Source organism: Jaculus jaculus, chromosome 7, assembly GCF_020740685.1.
Source record: "Jaculus jaculus isolate mJacJac1 chromosome 7, mJacJac1.mat.Y.cur, whole genome shotgun sequence".
NCBI lineage: Eukaryota > Metazoa > Chordata > Mammalia > Rodentia > Dipodidae > Jaculus > Jaculus jaculus.
The window spans coordinates 1,312,233-1,330,009 of NC_059108.1; the positions used below are offsets into that span (position 1 = coordinate 1,312,233).

At 53.9% G+C, this 17,777-nt stretch overlaps 2 protein-coding genes and 1 long non-coding RNA gene across 9 annotated transcripts; 2 read left to right on the forward strand and 1 right to left on the reverse strand.

The window, feature by feature from the left end:
• Nucleotides 1–3,435: 3,435 nt before the first annotated feature.
• LOC123462178 lies at nt 3,436–8,419 on the reverse strand. Of its 2 annotated transcripts, XR_006638143.1 has the most exons (4): nt 8,368–8,419; nt 7,167–7,608; nt 6,560–6,896; nt 3,436–5,368 (listed from the first exon to the last, which is right to left on the reverse strand). It is a non-coding gene; the product is annotated as an uncharacterized LOC123462178 (long non-coding RNA). The 2 variants fall into 2 exon arrangements; XR_006638142.1 differs by having other exon boundaries at nt 6,560–7,608.
• Fxyd1 (FXYD domain containing ion transport regulator 1) lies at nt 3,826–7,837 on the forward strand. 5 transcript variants are annotated; one of them, XM_045154792.1, is made up of 8 exons: nt 3,826–3,945; nt 5,068–5,132; nt 5,587–5,619; nt 5,963–6,037; nt 6,412–6,448; nt 7,349–7,398; nt 7,543–7,597; nt 7,699–7,837. In XM_045154792.1, the coding sequence occupies exons 2-7, from the start codon at nt 5,072–5,074 to the stop codon at nt 7,563–7,565; spliced, it is 279 nt and encodes a 92-aa protein (XP_045010727.1). In that variant the 5' UTR covers nt 3,826–3,945; nt 5,068–5,071; the 3' UTR covers nt 7,566–7,597; nt 7,699–7,837. The 5 variants fall into 5 exon arrangements, with proteins under 5 accessions (XP_045010727.1, XP_045010731.1, XP_045010728.1 ...); XM_045154793.1 differs by lacking the exon at nt 3,826–3,945 and adding an exon at nt 4,060–4,144; XM_045154795.1 differs by lacking the exon at nt 3,826–3,945 and adding an exon at nt 4,108–4,194.
• Fxyd7 (FXYD domain containing ion transport regulator 7) lies at nt 7,991–17,447 on the forward strand. Of its 2 annotated transcripts, none has more exons than XM_045154797.1 (6): nt 7,991–8,160; nt 12,078–12,107; nt 14,819–14,893; nt 14,999–15,032; nt 15,137–15,177; nt 17,052–17,447. In XM_045154797.1, exons 1-6 carry the CDS (start codon nt 8,130–8,132, stop codon nt 17,072–17,074), a joined length of 234 nt encoding a protein of 77 aa, XP_045010732.1. In that variant the 5' UTR covers nt 7,991–8,129; the 3' UTR covers nt 17,075–17,447. The 2 variants fall into 2 exon arrangements, with proteins under 2 accessions (XP_045010732.1, XP_004659969.1); XM_004659912.2 differs by having other exon boundaries at nt 7,998–8,160; nt 14,999–15,041.
• Nucleotides 17,448–17,777: the final 330 nt, after the last annotated feature.

A 17,777-nucleotide genomic window follows, 5' to 3' on the forward strand; every position in this document is an offset into this window, starting at 1 on the left:
TTAGTGGTTAAGGCACTTGCTTGCAAAGCCAAAGGACTCAGGTTTGATTTCCCAGTACCCACATAAAGCATGAGGTATTGCATGCATCTGGAGTTCATTTGCAGTGGCTGGATGCCCTGGCATGCCCATTCTGTCTCTCTCCCTCAAATACATTTTAAAAAGCTTAGTTAAAAAAAGACAGGGTCTTGGGCTGGAGAGATGTCTTAGCAGTTAAGGCTCTTGTCTGCAAAGCCCAAAGACCCATGTTTGACTCTCCAGAATCACGAAAGTGCAGCAAGTACAAGGCCGAACATGCCTACTAGGTGGCGCAAGCATCTGGCTTTCAATTGCAGTGGCTGAGGCCCTGGTGTGCCAATTCTCTCTCTCTCTCTCTCTTTCTGTCTCTCTCTGAAAAAAAAAAAAAAAAAAGGTCAGGGTCTTTGTAGCCCAAGCTGGCCTGGAACTCATGATTCTCCTGACTCAAACTCCTAAGTGCTAGGATGACAGTTGGGCATAGTAGTGCCCAGCAGCATACCAGTCTTTACACAACTAGGCTCAGACCTCACAGCAACCCTGATAGGTGCATAGTGTTACTATCCCTGCTCCACAGATGGGCAAATGTGGGCACTGGAAAGTTAAAGAGTGATTTTTCATAGAGCCAGTGAGGTCTAGCCCTGACCACAACTTTGTTGCCTGAGATGAGAAGGTCAAGGAACATATGGCCTCTTGCTAATGAGGTACACACATCCACAGATCAATGGAGGATGGGGGCTGGACAGACCTGGGGTCTAGTCTAGTCCTGGGTAGCCTCAGTCAACTTATTTAACTTCTCTGATCCTTGTTTTCCCCATATGTCAGATGGGCACCCATACCCAGTTTCAAGAGTGGACTCAGTGAGCTCACTGAAGCGCTAACCCTCTGGGTATTCACCAAGGAATGGAACCCAACAGTGCAGGCAAACTACTTCTGCCACTGTGTTCCCTGCTGAAAAGTAAGCCCTCCTCTTTGAATGTATAGCTAGAGTCCACATGTGGTGGTACATGCCTACAATCCCAGCACTGAGGAGACAGAAGCAGGAGGATCTTGAGTTCAAGACCAGCCTAGACTACAGAGTAAGTGTGAAGCCAGCCTAGGCTAGAGTGAGACCCTGCTTTTTAAAAAGGGGGGGGGGGTGTAGTGGTGCATGCCCTTATTCCCAGCACTTGGGAGGCAGAGGTAGAAGGATTGCTATGAGTTGAAGGTCACCCTGAGACTACATAGTGAATTCCAGGTCAGCCTGGGCTTGAGGCAGACCCTTCTTCAACAACAACATCAACAACAAAAGGTGGGGAGCCTTGGTGCCAGGGACACAGATGGACAATGAGAGGCTTCAAGCCTTTCCCAGCTCCCTAGCCAGCAGGGTTCTCACTCCATTTAATCTTGAGAAAGACAACTTGACAAAAACAACTGTGTGCCAGCCTTGGTTCTCAGTGCTTTACATAGATTGTTCTAGACAATCACACCACCTCCCTCTGAGGGGAATGCTGTTATACTCTCCATCTTACAGAAGGAGTAACAGAGTCAAGGAGAGTTTGTGCCACCTACCCAACATGGCACGGTGAGAAAGGAGTGATGGAGTGGCTCCACCCCAGGGCAGTGAGCTCTCCAGAGTTGCCCTGCACGTAAAGAAAGCTGGGTTGGACCAGAGCTGAGACAGGTGCCTCGTCTCTGCTCGCCTCCTTGCTTCCCTTGTCCCCTCCTTGATGCTATCTAAACAACAGGGTTAACATTAGTCAGGGATGACTGGTAATCTTGGGGTGGTTGGCCACCAGAGGCAGAGGCTGAGAGACAGGGCTCAGACAGAAACACGTAAGTGTGACAGGGCCACTCCTATGACTACACGCAAGCTCCAACAAGCACTCCTAACTTCTGCAGTGTGGTGGTGCCTGAGCCACTGTCTGCTTGAGATTGGAGACATTTCTGCTCTCAACTACCAGTATTCTGCTTGGCTAAACCTCAATTTTCACATCTCTAAAATGGAGTTGATCATATGACAACAACAAGTTCACAGACTTCTGTTTTTTATTTAGTTCTATTTATTTATTTGCAAGCACAGAGAGATAGAGAGAAGAGACAGTCAGCAAGATAATGGGCACACCAGAGCCTATAGCCACTGCAAATGAACTCCAGATGCCTGTGCCCCTTGTGCCTTTGGCTTATGTGGGTCCTGGGGAATTGAACCTGTGTCCTTTGGCTTTGCAGGCAAACACCTTAACTGCTAAACTATCTCTCCAGTCCAAGTTCACATACTTCTAAGCCAAGCCAAGGAGTTGTGCAGATGGCCTTAATAATTAATTTATGCATTTTATAGCACAGAACATCCAAAGGCAGAGAGGGCACAAGGGCTGCCTATAATCACACAGCTGGGAGTGCCGAGCCTACACCTGACCCCAGGTTTCCCTACAGCCAAAGCCTGTGAATAGAGCCTGACCATGAGGACCCCAGGAATGGTTCTCCCCAGGGCATAATCCTGGACACATGAGCTCAGAGAAAGGAAAGTTCAAGGTTAAACACAGGTCTGTGGCTTTGGAGTTTGCCAGCCTGGATGTCCGTAACTGTACAGACAGCTATGTGCCTGCCCACCCACACGTGGGGTATGCACACAGTGTGTCTATGGTTTGGTGGCCGTTTGGAAGAGGATCTGTTCTCATGTGTACACAAGGACATGGGATGTGCATGGCCATCAATCACTTCCTTGAGCCTGTGTGAGAATGCTGTCGGGGGTGTGTCTTAGGAGGAGTTTCTTACATGGCTGTGTGTGGTCATGGGTCCTTATGAAAGTGTGCACCTTTGTTTCTGTGTGTGAGAGTGGACAGATGTGTGACAATGTCATTTTGTTTATGAGCATAGGGTTTCCGCTATGTAGCCCAGACTGGCCAGGAACTTAGCTTTGTAGCCTAGGCTGGCCTCAGACTCACTTGGTAGGCCAAGCTGGCCTTGAACTCTCAGTCCTCCTGCCTCTTCTTCAGGAGCACTGGGGTGAGAGGGCTGAGATACCACACCCCGCCATGGTTATGTCTTGAATGAATCTTTTCAGATATCACCCTGATCAAGCGTGTACACACCTGGACACAGATGCATTTGTCATGTTTTGTTTCAGGTGGTAGAGTTTTTGGCTGTGTGTCCATGACGTTGGGTTTCTCTGTATTTGTGTGTTTGTAGTATGTCTACAGTGAACCTAACAGTCAGCAGCAGATGACATAATATGCACACTAATAACTGTCCCCCAGCACCCCCACAAAAAAAATACTAGCCCCTAGCTGGCATGGTGGCTCATGCCTTGAATCCCAGCACTTGGCAGGCAGAGGTAGGAGGATCACTGTGAGTTCGAGGCCACTCTGAGACTATATAGTGAAGTCCAGGTAAGCCTGGGCCAGAATGAGATCCTACCACAAAAAAAAAAAAAAACACCAGAAAAACAAATAAATTTTTAAAAATATCCCCTGCATACTATCAAGGGCTCCATAGAACACTATGGTCAGAGGTCAGTGGGTGCCCAAGGGATGGAGCTTAGTGACCTTAGGCCCCAGCTGGGCCCCATTCCCAGGGAGCCCTGTTGAAATCATTCTCTCTCCCCAGCCCAAAAGCTCTGGGCCAAAGGAAGAGTCAATATGTGTGTGTGTGTGTGTACACCCCTGCATGCCTGTGTGTCCACAGTACAGTCCACATGCCTGGCGCTCCTCAGGCTGAGCTGAGAGAGTTAACCTAGTGGGCCAGTCTGGGCTGGGGGCCGCCCCCTGGCCCCCCTCCAGCCTGGGCTCCAGTTACAGCTGCTGGTTGGGGAGGGTAAGGGCAGGGTGGGGCCAGGAGGGGAGCCTGCGGAGGCGGGGCGTCCAGTTCTGGGCCAGGGGGTCCAAAGTGCTCAGCCCCCAGGGGCCTAGCCAGACATTTGGGGGCCTTCTAACAGCAGGGGACAGCCTGAACACGGTGAGCATCCCCCACCCCTTTCTCTAGACCTTTCTCCTTCCCTGGCTGGGTGGCCTATTTTGGGAACAGGAGTGGCCAGCCCCTGGTTTCCCAGGCTGGCCAGACCCAAGGAGGAGGAGTGTGTGGGGAGAGCTGGGTTGCAGGGGTGGAGGGAGCCTGTGACTCCCCCCTTCTCTGCTTCTGCTGCTGCCTCTGCTGCGTAAGACCCCCTGGCTGGGTGTGGGGCTTGGACACTCACGTGTGTAGTGTGTAGGTCTGCTTGTATCACTGTTTGGGGCACAGGAGACCTAGAGGAGGGGCATATCTACACCTCACTTTCCTCCCACCAGCAATTTGGGGGTAGAGGGTGTTGTCTGTCCAGTGCCAGCCCCATCCGCTCTGTGTGTATGTGTGTGTGTGCATACATGTGTATGTGCGTACATGTGTGTATGCGTGTGTGTGTCTGAACCAGACATCTGTCTTCTTTCAGGCCCACTGGCATGGGCCCCTCATCACTCGTCTGGTGTTGTCCTGTTATGAAAGATGTTATCCAGAAGTGGGCAGAGAGGGTGTTTCCCCCTTTACTCCTAACTTCCAGGAGAGGAGAAGGGGGGCTGGACCCCTTGCGGGGGGTGGGGGGAAGGCGGTAGCAATGTGGCTCCAGCCTGGGCCTCACCCCAGCAGGGTTGTACATGACCCCCAAAGTCAGGCGAAGGAAAGCTGTTGCCATGGTGGCCTGTGTGCGGCGAATTCCTCCTGGGTGAAATGGGAGATATTTATACCCAGGGCCAGGCAGAGAGCAAGTGAGCGGGCTGGCGGGCAAGCAGCCCGGGGCAGGAGAGCCAGGACTGCACAGCACACGGGGAGTCCCACTGCGGACTGGGAGGCAGGCGGGGCTGGGGCGCGCCCCCTGCTTGGAAGTGTCTGCCTCCACCTGCCCGTGGTGTCCTGCCTCCCTTGCTAGGCTAGGTGTGAGAACTCTGGGGGCCTGCATGTTGTTTTGGTGGCTTGGTTCCTGTGAAGCCGGGATGTCTTGTCTCTCAGTCAACTACGCTACATGCCTGACACGTTTGTGACTGAGTTCAGGCCCCTGCGTGGGAGGGGAGGAAAGTACGCAATTTCTGACTTTGGTTGTCTCCTCAGAACAATGGCGTCTCTCAGCCCCATCTCGGTTGTCCTCGTGGGTCTCTTTGCCATGGCCAGCACAGGTGAGTCCAGGGGAGGCAGCCTGGTATCCGCCTCGGGCCCCAAGAATGGCAGAGGTAGGAAAAATCCAACTGCGAGACCCAAAGCTGAAGGAACCCCCAAGTGGCACAGGAAACTGGGGGTCTCCTGTATGAGTTGTGTCGTGGCTGGCATTTAGGGGAGGGGAAAAGATGCTCTGGACAGCCAGACCAGGGAGTGGACGGAGGCTGGTTCCTTGGTTGCTGAAGTGGTAGTCAACCTATAAGACATCGGGTGGTGGACAAGTTAGATGACCCCACTTCACCCATGACAGTGCTGGGGGACACGAGCACCCAGAGTAGATGGGCAGCCCGACTTCTGTCCAACAACCCCCAAACTCCCAGCTCAGAAAAGAAGGTAGGGCCTCCTAAATTCTTATGTTATTCCTTATCTTGAACCCTGGGGGACACTGAACTCTTGAATTTTCTCTCTTCGTAGAAGCACCACCGGAACACGACCCATTCACCTATGGTGAGGGGGCCGTCTACTTGGGGTTCAGTGGAGGGCCTGGGCTGGCCTGTCCCCCTTCCCTTTCTTCTGACTCTCTAGTGGTTTATATTTCTGACGCTCTGGCTTTTTCTCTTGCTTGCTTATTTTGGATAATCCTTGTCTACCAGTATTTCCCCACTTCCTTGCCCTGCATGGTCCCGCCTCCTTCCATCACCTTCCTTCTCCCGGGCTCCTCTACCCTGCTTTCTCCGCTCTCTCCCCCGTTCATTCTCCAGGCCTGGTATCCTCCTCCCCAATGGGTCTTTTCCCTCTTCCCCCCTCCTCTGTCCCACCACAAGGCACTCACTCTCCTTGCTGCCCACAGACTATCAGTCACTGAGGATCGGAGGCCTAACCATCGCTGGGATCCTTTTCGTTCTGGGCATCCTCATCATCCTCAGTGCGTGTCAGCACCTGCCCCTCCGTCCATTCACCCCCGAATTCGCCTTACCCAGAGCTGCCCACCCCCACCAAATCCTGTCCACCCCTGCCTCCAGCCTGGCTCCCACGCCCCGCCCCGTCCATAACCACGCCTCATTCCCCACTCTGCCTCTAACCACGCCCCACCCGGGTGCATCTCCATCCACGTCTTGACCAGGGCCTCGAACCGCCTTAAGACACGCCCATCCTCTAACCACGCCCTCTTCTACATTGCCCCGCCCCTAAGCCACCCCACCCGGCGCCTCCCTGCTGGAGCTGAGGCTCGAGAGCAGGAGTGTCCGCCCGCGGCGGGGGAGGGGAGGGTGCCAATCTCAGCTTCTGCCCCCCTCCCAGGCAAGAGATGCCGGTGCAAGTTCAACCAGCAGCAGAGGTAAGAGGTCCCTTTAGCTCCTCCCACTGTGGAGAGACGGGGGGGTGGCGAGGCGGGAGGCCCACCCATCCCGCATCCAGAACTCCTGGTGAACATGTATTAAGCACCTACTGTATGCCTCGTTCCAAGCCAGGCGTTGGGCCAAAGAGATGTGTAAAGCCCACGCCCTGCCGGCGGCCGAGGGTTCCACCAGCCCCGCGCCCTGCCTGCGGGGGGCGCTGTCCATGGGTCCCACTAATCCCGCGCATTGCCGGCAAGGGGCTCTGTCAGCCCCGCAGATGGAGAGTCGCACAGCGAGATCAGGCGAAGCGCTGGGCGGCAGGCGGTGCAGAAATGAGATCACCTCACACAGCCGCCCAGTTTAGCTCGGAGGCCAGCTCCTGGCACTTGGATTCGTCTCGAAATAAACGTTTAAAGCGCAGGAATCGTGGGGATGACTACTTCCTGCCTGTTAGGTAGAACGGTTATAGATGCCATCCTAAGTGCACTGGGTATGCACCTCACGCCAGCCTTCCATGTAATTTCATTTGCCCCTCACGCTGCTGCCTCCATGGGACTGGTGCCCATTATCCGCCCCATTTTACAGTTAAGGAAACTGAGGCACGGAGGGCTTGTTGGATCACTTAGGAGGACTCATAGGAAGATGAGGTTTCTGAGTTTTCCAGCCATGCCCCACGGGTCTCTGCGCCCCTCCCACAGCATCGCCAGCGGTACTCACGGTCCCCCGACCCCCGCAGCATCCTCTAGCGGCTCTGGGGCGCTCCCGGTTGGAAGACCCGCGGTCCAGCGGTGCAGTGCGGGGAAACGAGAGGCCTGCGCTGGGTTGGGAGGGGTGTCCGGGAAGCGACTGTCTGTCCCGGACGATCCCAAGCCCCTTCTATTCTGCCTGTCCCTTTCCAGAACTGGAGAACCTGACGAAGAGGAGGGAACTTTCCGCAGCTCCATCCGCCGTGAGTTTGGACAGACTGCAGCTTTTTTTGGGGGGGGGGTGGCAGTGGATATTTCCAAGACTCCTCTTTCTGGGAGCGTGGAGGGAGGGTGGATGGGTGGGTGGCGACCCCTCTTTGACTGGCAAACTCTCCGGGTCCCTTCAGGTCTGTCCTCCCGCAGACGGTAGACCCGCTACGTGGTGCGAAGGAACCCGGCCAGGTCCTGCAGCCCTGGAGGGTGGGCAGGGGAAGGGGGAGAAGGGGGCCGTGCCACGGTGGGAGCCCGTCCCTCGTCGCCTCTCACCCTTTTTATCCCCACAGGATCCCCTTGGGTGCCTGACGCCTCCTCCTACCCACCTGCGCGCTGCTGCAGCCGCCTGGACCATCCCCATCCCTGGCCCTGCTCCAGCGACTCCCCTAGCCGCCCAGACTTCCAATAAAACCTGCTTTTCTCTCTCAACCGCGCTTCCTTGATGCTCTGTCGGCGCTGCGTGCTCGAAAGCCGTGGCACCCCCTTGGCCCCGATAGGGGGCGCCCCACCCTTGGGAAGGGGCGGGGACGTCGGCAGTGGGCGGGGGCGGAGGCGGGGGGATGGCCTAGACGGGGGCGGGCTCCCAGGCCCCCCATTGGCTACAGCCCCCCTTCCAGGGCTCCCCCCATTTCCCCCCTCACATCAGTCTGTCCTGCTTCCAGCTGCTACAGCCGTGCCTTCGCCGCCTCAGTCTCCTACAGCCCCCCTGCTCAGGCTCAGCATGGCCACCCCAACCCAGACCCCCACAAACGGTGAGCTTCGTCTGAGGAGTGGGTGCAGGGGAGGTGCACCAAGATCTAAGAGCATAGGGGAGAGGGTTAGGGGAGGTGGGGAAATTCCAGTGCTGAAGTGGAGGGGTGAGGGGGATGTTTGCCCCTGTCATGGGTGGAGGCCCTGCAGAGCATTACTGGACCCCCCCTTCCCCACCCCACACACCCGATTGAGGTTTTCTTGGGTACCTGCTCCCTGGTGACAGACTCCTTGCGCGGGACCTGTGGTAAGAGTGACAGTCCTGGGAGAAAAGATGCTCGGGCTGGTTGCTATGGCAACCGGGTGGCTGGTCCAGCATAGCAGTGGATGCCTACCGGGAAGAGATGGAGATCTGAGGGTGGGAGCTGATGGGTCTGCAGCCAGAGAGGTTCTGGATTTCAGAACCGTCAGGTGGGCCAGGGGAAGGGCTTGCTATCTCTTTCTGTCTCCTAGGGTGGCATTTCCTGAATTCCTGACAGACAGGTTCTGAGGGAAGTAGAGACGCTAAAGGAAGAAGTAAATGTGTGTGTGTGTGTGATGATGGACTATGGGAGCCTGAAAGAGAGAGAGACCAAGAGACCAGAGAGCTAGAGACACAACTACATAGTCAGTAAAGGAGAGAGGGAGAGAGGGAGAGCGAGAGAAAGAGAGAGAGAGAGAGAGGGAGGGAGGGAGGGAGGAGGAGGAGGAAGAGGAGGAATTGACACAGGGGAGGGGAGAGGAGGGGGGGATGGGGCAGCCCGGGTGGGGCCGAACCACTGCAGTGAACCTGCATGGGTGGGAATGGGGTGGGGGGACCCTCTTCCTAGCCCACATGCAGTTGTGGTTTACAGCCCAGGGGATACACTTGGGTGTCCCTCCCGCCCCCTTGCAGGCACTCCTTTTACACTTCACACCCATTAACCCAGATATGCACCCTCTCCCAGGCCGTGCGCCCCTGTGGCCAACCCCGGTGCTGCGCGCGCGCTTCTCTGCGGAGGAGCTAGGGACCAAGGCTTGCTTGGGGTTGGGGGCAGGGCGAGGGTGCTGAGAAGCCCCTGGAAGTGAAGGGAACCCCAATTCCACTCCCATGATGCCTCCCCTTCCCCCTTTCCCAGCAGTCAGGGGCTGCTGTGTCGAGCTCTATCTGCAGAATCCCAAGCAGGGCGGGGTGGGGGGAGGCTGCAGAGACTGGAAGCCACCCTAGGGAGAGGGGGCAGGGTTGAGCCAGCAGGTCTGGCGGGAGCCCAGGGCTTCTTTTTTTGCAGAGGGGGTGGTTAGCAGGATCGATGGCAGCAGACGGGCCGAGGTGGGAGGACAGCCGCCTTGACAATCCTCTTTTCCCCATCATAGCCTGGGAAGGGACCGCAGGGCTAGGGCGACCTCAGGGGAGGAAGAGCATGGCTGCATTCACTGCAGAGCATGGAAGGGATTAATGAATTGTGGGGAGGGGAGGGATGGAGGTGGGGCTCTTTTCAGAGAACAGGAGGGAGAATTCAGGGAGAGGAGAAAAAAGATGTGGGACCAAACCTGGGCTCCCAATCCTGAGAGGGTGGTACCCTGAAGTTGGCCAGAAGCCAGTTCTGCAGGAGCCATGGGGGGTGAGGGGCTCAAGATTGGCCCAATCCCTCAAGCCTCACCAAAGACCCCATCCAGCCTGGATCGACCAGACCCATCACCTCTCAAGATGCCCCAGTTGCCATAGCAACCACCTCTTTCCTGATCTCTCCTTGGCAGCTAGCCAAGAGTAGTGCACTGTTCCTTCTGCCTTCTGGCTCCACCTTACCCCAGCCACACCCTGAGGATGCAGGCAGGGACCTGCAGGATGCTGGGGCAGGCGCTCCCTGGAGGTATCCCAGAACTCTGGATGAGGGTTCATGAAAAAAACCATTGCTCTACCTTGCATGCAGCTGTCTGCAGCCTAGGAGGCTCATTCATTCATTCCAGAAAATGTCTTCAAGAATCTATAAATGCCAGGTTTAATTGACAGCAGGGATGAGTCCAACAAATCTGCCACTCTCTGGTGTGAAGGCCAAGACACAGCACAGGGGACTCTAAACATGGTGTCACCCACTGGATGCTTCTAAGAAACACCTTTAAGAGTTTTGCCCTGTTGAAATGGTCCCTACATTGTTATGTATTTAATATCTTTCCTTCAAAGGATTAACTTCTTAAAAACCCTAATGAGCTTTTAAAACCACCACCACAAATGGAAAAAGTACTTTTTTCTTTCTTTTTTAAATTTTTTTAAATTTTTATTAACATTTTCCATGATTATAAAAAAATATCCCATGGTAATTCCCTCCCTCCCCACCCCCACATTTTCCCCTTTGAAATTACATTCTCCATCGTATTACCTCCCCATTACAATCATTGTACTTACATATATACAATATCAACCTATTAAGTATCCTCCTCCGTTCTTTTCTCTTCCCTTTATGTCTCCTTTTTAACTTACTGGCCTCTGCTACCAAGTATCTTTCTTAAATTTAAGGCAAGAGGCAAGTGTGGTGGTACATGTCTATAATCCCAGGAGGCTGGGGCAGAAGTATCCTGAGTTTGAGACCAGTCTGGGCTACAAAAAGTAAAACTGAACCAAAGCCCCAAACCAACAGCAATCAATTGACAAACACCAAAGACACATCAGCATCAATCCAAGGCTTCTTCCTGAGAGACTGGAAAGATGCCTGGAAACGTACCCATCATACAAATCAGAGTTACTTATGGTCTTGGCTGTATCAGTCAGTGTAGGCAAGAGCTAGCTCTGGTAACAAGTAATACCAGAAGTCTCTGTGGATGGTGATCACTAGCTCTTGAGACTCCATGTGCTGTAGGTTATCTGGTCAGCAGCAGCCACCTTCTGGAATGTTCACTGTCCAGATTTAACCACATGGCCCACCCAACTTCAGGGGAGCCTGGCAAGAGGAGGGGGAAAAACACTAATGACATCACCTGTCATCACTTGGCTCCCCTCTCCAGTGACCACCTGCAGACAAGGCAGAATTTAAGAAGAACTATCCCAGGGCACAGAGAAGAGCTATCAGGGAGGACAACTTGACTGGGATGTTCTGAGTCCACTTGCCACTGCCACCAAATCTAGCACAAGACAGTAGTGCTGATGTATCACATCACTTAGAGCCCCAGAGATTCAGAATCCACTTTGTGATAGTATTCCTATCCATCTCAGTATGTGGACATGCATGCCTCTCCATCATAAGAAGCAGGAGGCCATTAGGAGATAGACTGGCCTCCAGAGATGTTAATGTGGGACCTCTCTCTCTCTCTTTCTCTGTATGCATGTGTGTATGTATCTGTGAGGGCATGCATCTAGTTATTTCTCATCTCTCACCTCCCTGCCCTAAACCATATACCCCTTCACAGGGCTCAGCAAGCTGGATGTGGTGGTATGCACCTGTAGTCCCAGCACTCAGGAAGCTGAGTGGGATGGAGAGTTCAAGACCAGCCTGGGCTACACAGTGAGGCCCTGTGTGGGAGGAGTGGATGGGGAGAGTGGTTGCCATGCCTGCCCTTGGGTGCTCAGATGGCTGGGAAGTTTGAGGGAGTCTTCAGGGACTCAGTGGCCCACCAGGAGGACTAGGGTCATTATATGTACAGAGAGAGAGAGAGAGAGAGAGAGAGAGTGTGTGTGTGTGTGTGTGTGTGTGTCTCAGAGAATGAACCCATGGCTTTCATCAGGGGTCTAGGGCTAGGACTACCATGTACAGTTGGGTAGGTTGAATACTGAACAGGGGAATGACAACAGCTGAGGAGGGGTGGGGGGCTAGAACCAATTCTACATCCACCCTTCAGACCTGAGTTCGGTCACAGGGTTGTAGCAGCCACAGCAAAAGGCCTCTTTCTCTGAGTTCCATGAGGGCCCGAAGCACCATCAGTGTTGAAATGTCCCCCCCCCCCTCTCTCTTTGCCTTCCTTCTCACAGTTCCTGAGGAACATGACCCATTTTTCTATGGTAAGTGTTGGGCTTATGATGGGGGGCACCCTAGGGTTAGATGGAGTGGTGGCTGTGGCTCATTGGGACCAGTGAGAAGTGGCTTCAGGTCTGACTGCATGCCTCCTGGGCCACATATGTCTCACCTCAGCCAGTCCATGGAGGGAAGAGCCATGTTGGAGATGGAAGGCAATCTCAAGTTCCCCTGAGCTCTTGATGAAGGCTCTGGTCATAAGGCCCACTTGCTCTTGGGCACAGTGCAGGGAGATTAACAGAAACTGGACAGTGTTGATGACACAGCCCCCCCCTTCCTTCTTTGGAGACTAGACAGTGACCAAGAAGGGAAATGAATTCATGCCATTAGGGCTAGTTAGAATGTACAAGCTACACGGGTCAGTTTAGTTCAGGCTGCCTCCTATAGTACTGCCTGTCTCCCTAATGGAAAGTACCCAAGGTCTCAGCAGACTCCAACCAGGACTTGGGGCTTGTGCAGTGAAATCATCAGAGGACTAATTTGGGGACATCCTTAAAGTGACTCTGAGGTTTGAATTTTTAATTATCCACTCCTAGCTGTGTGGCCTTGAGCAAATGACTTTCCCTTGGTGGGCCTTCTTTTTTAAATTTAATTTATTAAAGTTTGTGAGGGGGGGGGCGGTAGGAGGAGGAGAGAATGGGTACACCAGGGATTCTTGCTACTGCAAACAAACTCCTGACACATGTGTCACTTTTTTATGCCTCTGGTTTAAGCTGGGTACTGGGAGGCCAGGCGTGGTGCACACCTTTAATTACAGTTCTTAAGAGGCAGAGGTAGGAGGATTGCCATGAGTTCGAGGTCACCCTTCAGACTACATAGTGAATTCCAGGTCAGCCTGGGCTAGAGTAAGACTCTACCTCAAAAAAAAAAAAAAGATGGGTACTGGGGAATTGAACCCAGGCTGACAGGCTTTGCAAACAAATGCCTTTAACTTCTGAGCCAGCCCCAAAGTTTTGTTTTTTAAGCAGGGTCTCACTTCAGCCCAGGCTGACTTGGAATTTACTTTGTAGCTCTAGGGTGTTCTCAAACTCATAGCAATACTCCTACTTTAGCCACCCAAGTGCTGGGAGAAAGGCGTGTGCCACCACACCTGGCTGTGGGCTTTTCTGGAAACAAGGAATAGTGATGGCTCCCACCCATGAGGACTCTGGAAAGATTTATCGGATGGTTCCTTTCTAGTATCCCCCTGGCACTGAAGTTCTAGGTCTGGTGGAGCTGAGATCTGGCCTTGATCTCCCCACTAAACACCATTCTGCCCTTTTCTCATGCATACTCTTTGTTCTGTCCCACCTCAGGGCCTTTGCAGTACTGAGCAGAGGCTCCTTCCCTTTTTCTGGCCTTGGGTCAAATATTGACTGATTTCATGCTAGGAGGCTTTCCCTGACTCCTTGCCAAAAGCAGTTATGCCACAGCCAACCATGACTTAGGTTTATTTTATTTTATTTCTTTGGTTTGGCCAATTTGTTGGTGAGTGCTTAATCATACTCAACATGAGAGTCAGCTGCTTGCTGCTGGCCAAGACCTGGCTCACAGCTGACACACAGTAGGGCTTCACATAGTCTCCTTTCTACAAATATTTGCCCAGTATGTGCTTGCTGGATGCCAGGCCCTACACCACGCACCAGAGATACTTCAAGGAGCAACTGAGACCAGCCTTCCTGCCCTTCTTGGCCCTGTTTCCTGTTTGTGGGACAATTACAAGAGTAATTCTTCCCCCAAGTTCAGGAGGCTGAGGCAGGAGAATCATAAGTTTGTGCCAGTTTGGACTACATAGTGAGACCCTATCGCAAAAGAAAGAGGAGGAATGAGAAGAAGGAAAAGGAGAAAAAAGATGAAGGAAAGAAAGGAAGGAATGGCCCAGGCATGGTGGCGCGAACCCTTAATCCCAGCACTCAGGAGGCAAAGGTAGGAGGATAGCCGTGAGTTGGAGTGAATTCCAGGTCAGCCTGGGCTAAAGTGAAAGCCTACCTCAGAAAACAACAACAAAAGGCAAGAAAGGGGTGAGAACAGGATGGGAAGATTTTTGTAGGACAGCCAGAGGTGTCACTGACAATTCACTCATGGAGTGCTTTCAGGCAGCTCGTGCAAGGGTCAGGGCAGGATGAGCCTCCCTCCCTGCTGCCATGCCCCAGGGACCACAGGGCGTTGTGTGGCTAGAGCAGGAGACTGATGGGAGGAAAGGTCCCAGAAGGACTGAAGACCCGATCATTCTCTGTGGGCTGCGACTCGGACCTTGCTTTTTTTTTTTTTTTTTTTTTTTTTTTCAATTTGCTTCATTTTCTGAGGTAGGGTTTCACTCTAGCTCAGGCTGATCTGTGATTCACTATGTAGTCTCAGGGTGGCCTTGAATTTGGGGCAATCCTCCTGCCTCTGTCTCCCAAGTGCTGGGATTAAAAGCGTGTGTGACTACGCCCGGCTTGACCTTGGTTTTTGTCCGGGGTGCAGTGGGAGCTAGGTGGAGGGCTCTAGGCTGAGGAGGACCTTGGTCTGCAGGGGTTAATGGGGTTCTCTCCTGGCTGTGGGAAAGAAGGGTGGGAGGAGGTCTGAGGGTGGATAAGTCCAGGGGCCCATAGCTGACCCAGCCTGTACTCTCCATCCTCCTATGAGCCTCCTCTGCTTCCTGGTCCTGGCCCTGGCCTGGGGCTTGGGCTGGGCTGGGCTGAGGGGCCACTCTGCCCTGAGGTCCCTGTCTCCCTAGACTATGCCACCGTGCAGACTGTGGGTATGACGCTGGCCACCATCATGTTCCTGCTTGGGATCATCATCATCATCAGTAAGTTCTCCCCCACCCCCCACCGTGTGATAACCCCTCCCCACTAGCTCTGCCCTGCTCTTGTCCTCTGGCTGGGGTCCAGCATTGCTCTGTCTCTCCCAACAGGCAAGAAGGTGAAGTGCAGGAAGGCGGACTCCAGGTCTGAGAGGTGGGACATGGGGACAGGGGCTGTGGGAACCACTCACAGAAGGACCCAGAGCTGGGTGGGCATGCTCCTAACCTCTCTGCTCTTTTCCTTCGTAGCCCTACGTGCAAATCTTGTAAGTCGGAGTTGCCCTCCTCAGGTGAGTGGGGTTCTGAGGGAGTCTGGAAGATAGTGGAAAGGGAGGATCCTTAGAAGGGGGGCTCCTGGGAGGGAGCAGTGCAGGGGGACAGAGGATGCTAGGCCACAGGAGGTGGGATGTGCAAGATCCCAGAGTCTGCAAGGATGCCATTTTTCATTTTATTTTAGAGAGAGTGAGCGAACGCGAGAGAGAGACAGAGAGAGAGAGGAGAGAGAGAGAATTGGCGCACCAGGGCCTCAACAACTGCAATCAAGCTCCAGATGCTTGCACCACCTAGTGGGCATGTGTGACCTTGCTCTTGCCTCACCTTTGTGCGTCTGACTAATGTGGGATCTGGAGAGTCAAACATGGGTTCTTAGGCTTCGCAGTCAAGCCCGTTAATCACTGAGCAATCTCTCCAGCCCCTGGTCTTTTTAAATTTATTTATTTGGAGAGAGAGAGAGAGAGAGAGAGAGAATATGAATGAAAATGGGCACACTAACTGCTGAAAATGAACTCCAGATGCATGTACCACTTTATGTATCTGGCTTTACATGGATAATGGGGAATTGAACCCCATTGTTAGGCTTTACAGGCAAGTGCCTTAACTGCTGAGCCATCTCTCCAATTTAGGAGGCCCTGTTTTAAGCAGGGTGGAGAGAGGGAAAAGTAGGACTCTGTGGCGATGGGGAAGGCCCACTATGGTTCAACTGGTCACTGGAACTTGCTATGTAGTTCAGGCTGGAGGCCTCACCATAGCCAACTTCTTATAAATTTCTTACAACTAAAAAATATTTTTTAGGGGTCTGGAGAGATGACTCAGCAGTTAAGGTGCTTCCATCCAGAGCCTAATGACCCAGGTTTGATTCCCCAGTACCCATGTAAAGCCAGAAGCACAAAGTGGCACATGCCTGAGTTTGTTTGAGTGGCTATAGTGTGCCCATTCTCTCTCTCCCCCTTGCAAATAAATAAAAGCATTTTTTAAGCTGGGCATGGTGGCACACACCTTTAAATCCAGCACTCGGGAAGCAGAGTAGGAGGATCACTGTGAGTTCAAGGCCACTCTGAGACTACAGAGTGAATTCAAGGTCAGCCTGGGCTAGAGTGAGACCCTAACTCGAAAAACAAAACAAAGCCAACAACAACTTTTTAAAGGGAAAGGACTTGAAGGGCTCAGTTGGTGGTGGGGGGGGCTGGGTGAGAAATTACATATTTTGTTTCATATCATCTTTTTAATTTTTTGTTCATTTTTATTTATTTATCTGAGAGAGAGAGAGAGAGAGAAAGGCAGGCAAGCAGAGAGCGAGAGCGAGAGCGAGAGAGAGAGAGAGAGAGAGAGAGAATGGGCGCGCCAGGGTTTCCAGCCACTGCAAACGAACACCAGACGCCTGCGCCCCTTTGTGCATCTGGCTAACGTGGATCTTGGGGAATCGAGCCTCGAACCGGGGTCCACAGGCTTCACAGGCAAGCGCTTACCGCTAAGCCATCTCTCCAGCCCTTGTTTCATCTCATCTTAACGAGATTTAAGAACACTGAAGGCACACTTCGGGGCGTGGGAGGGATCGGGGTATCAAGGGGCACAGGAAGAATGGTGGGTGGGAAGCGGAGGAAAGAGCAGTGGATAGCCAGTGTGCAGGGTATATGAAGGAGAGGAGGGCGGGTATAAGGGGGCTCCTGGAGGTGCAAAAGTTAAGTGGGGACTCCCTTCTGGGGGGGAGGGGTGTGTGCTAAGAAACACCAGCACTTTCTGTGCTTTCAGTGTCGCATCATAGTCAGGTCCCCACCTTGGCCACTTCAGATGGGAACTAACGCCACAGATACCAGGACTAGCCTGTGTGGCTCCCATCCTTCATTCAGGTCACTAACTACTAACGTGCGCCCTCTCCTGTCCCCAGCCCCTGGCGGCGGTGGCGTGTAGGACCAACTGTAGCTACTCTTCACGGCTGTCCCTGGCGGGGCACAGGAGCCTGAGGGCCGGGTGAAGGCGGTGGGGACCCCAGCCTGGCGCCGGGGAGCGCTCCCCGGAATGAGCCGCCGCACCCACCCCAAGGCCGGAGCCGATGCACCCCGCCGTCCCTCCCCAGGCCTTGGCAACGGGAACCCCCAAAGAGCCTGTCTGCATCCCACACCTAGAGACTCAGGCCTGCAACTCCTGGGACCCGGGACTCCACCCCCCAGCTGTCTGGGATCCCTGTGTCCCTGCATTTCCTGGTCACCTCCTCCAAGACCCGCTGTCCTGTCCCCTCGCGGGGTCCGCGTCTTGAGCTTAATAAATGTGAATTTGGTTCTTCCCCTGTTCTGTCTGGGTCTTGTCTTCTGTGGGCATCCAAGGGCCGGGGAGACTGTCCCCTTCTCCTTCTCGTTCTCCAGGGCCTCCTCCACTGTCTCACCCCTCCCTTCACCCCCAGTACCTGTCTGTCCATGGCCAGCACCAGCACCCCGCCCTCCCCTGGCCTCTGCCAGGAGGCCCCCGACCCCAGTGCACCATTGCCCTCCGTGGCTTCCCCTCCTGCTCCGCTCCCACCCTTGGCTCTGAAGCCGCGAAACCCAAGAGGAAATGACTGGGCGGGTCTCGGTCCCCCACCCACCCGCGCCCACGCCCGCCGCGCGCCCCTGGCCAC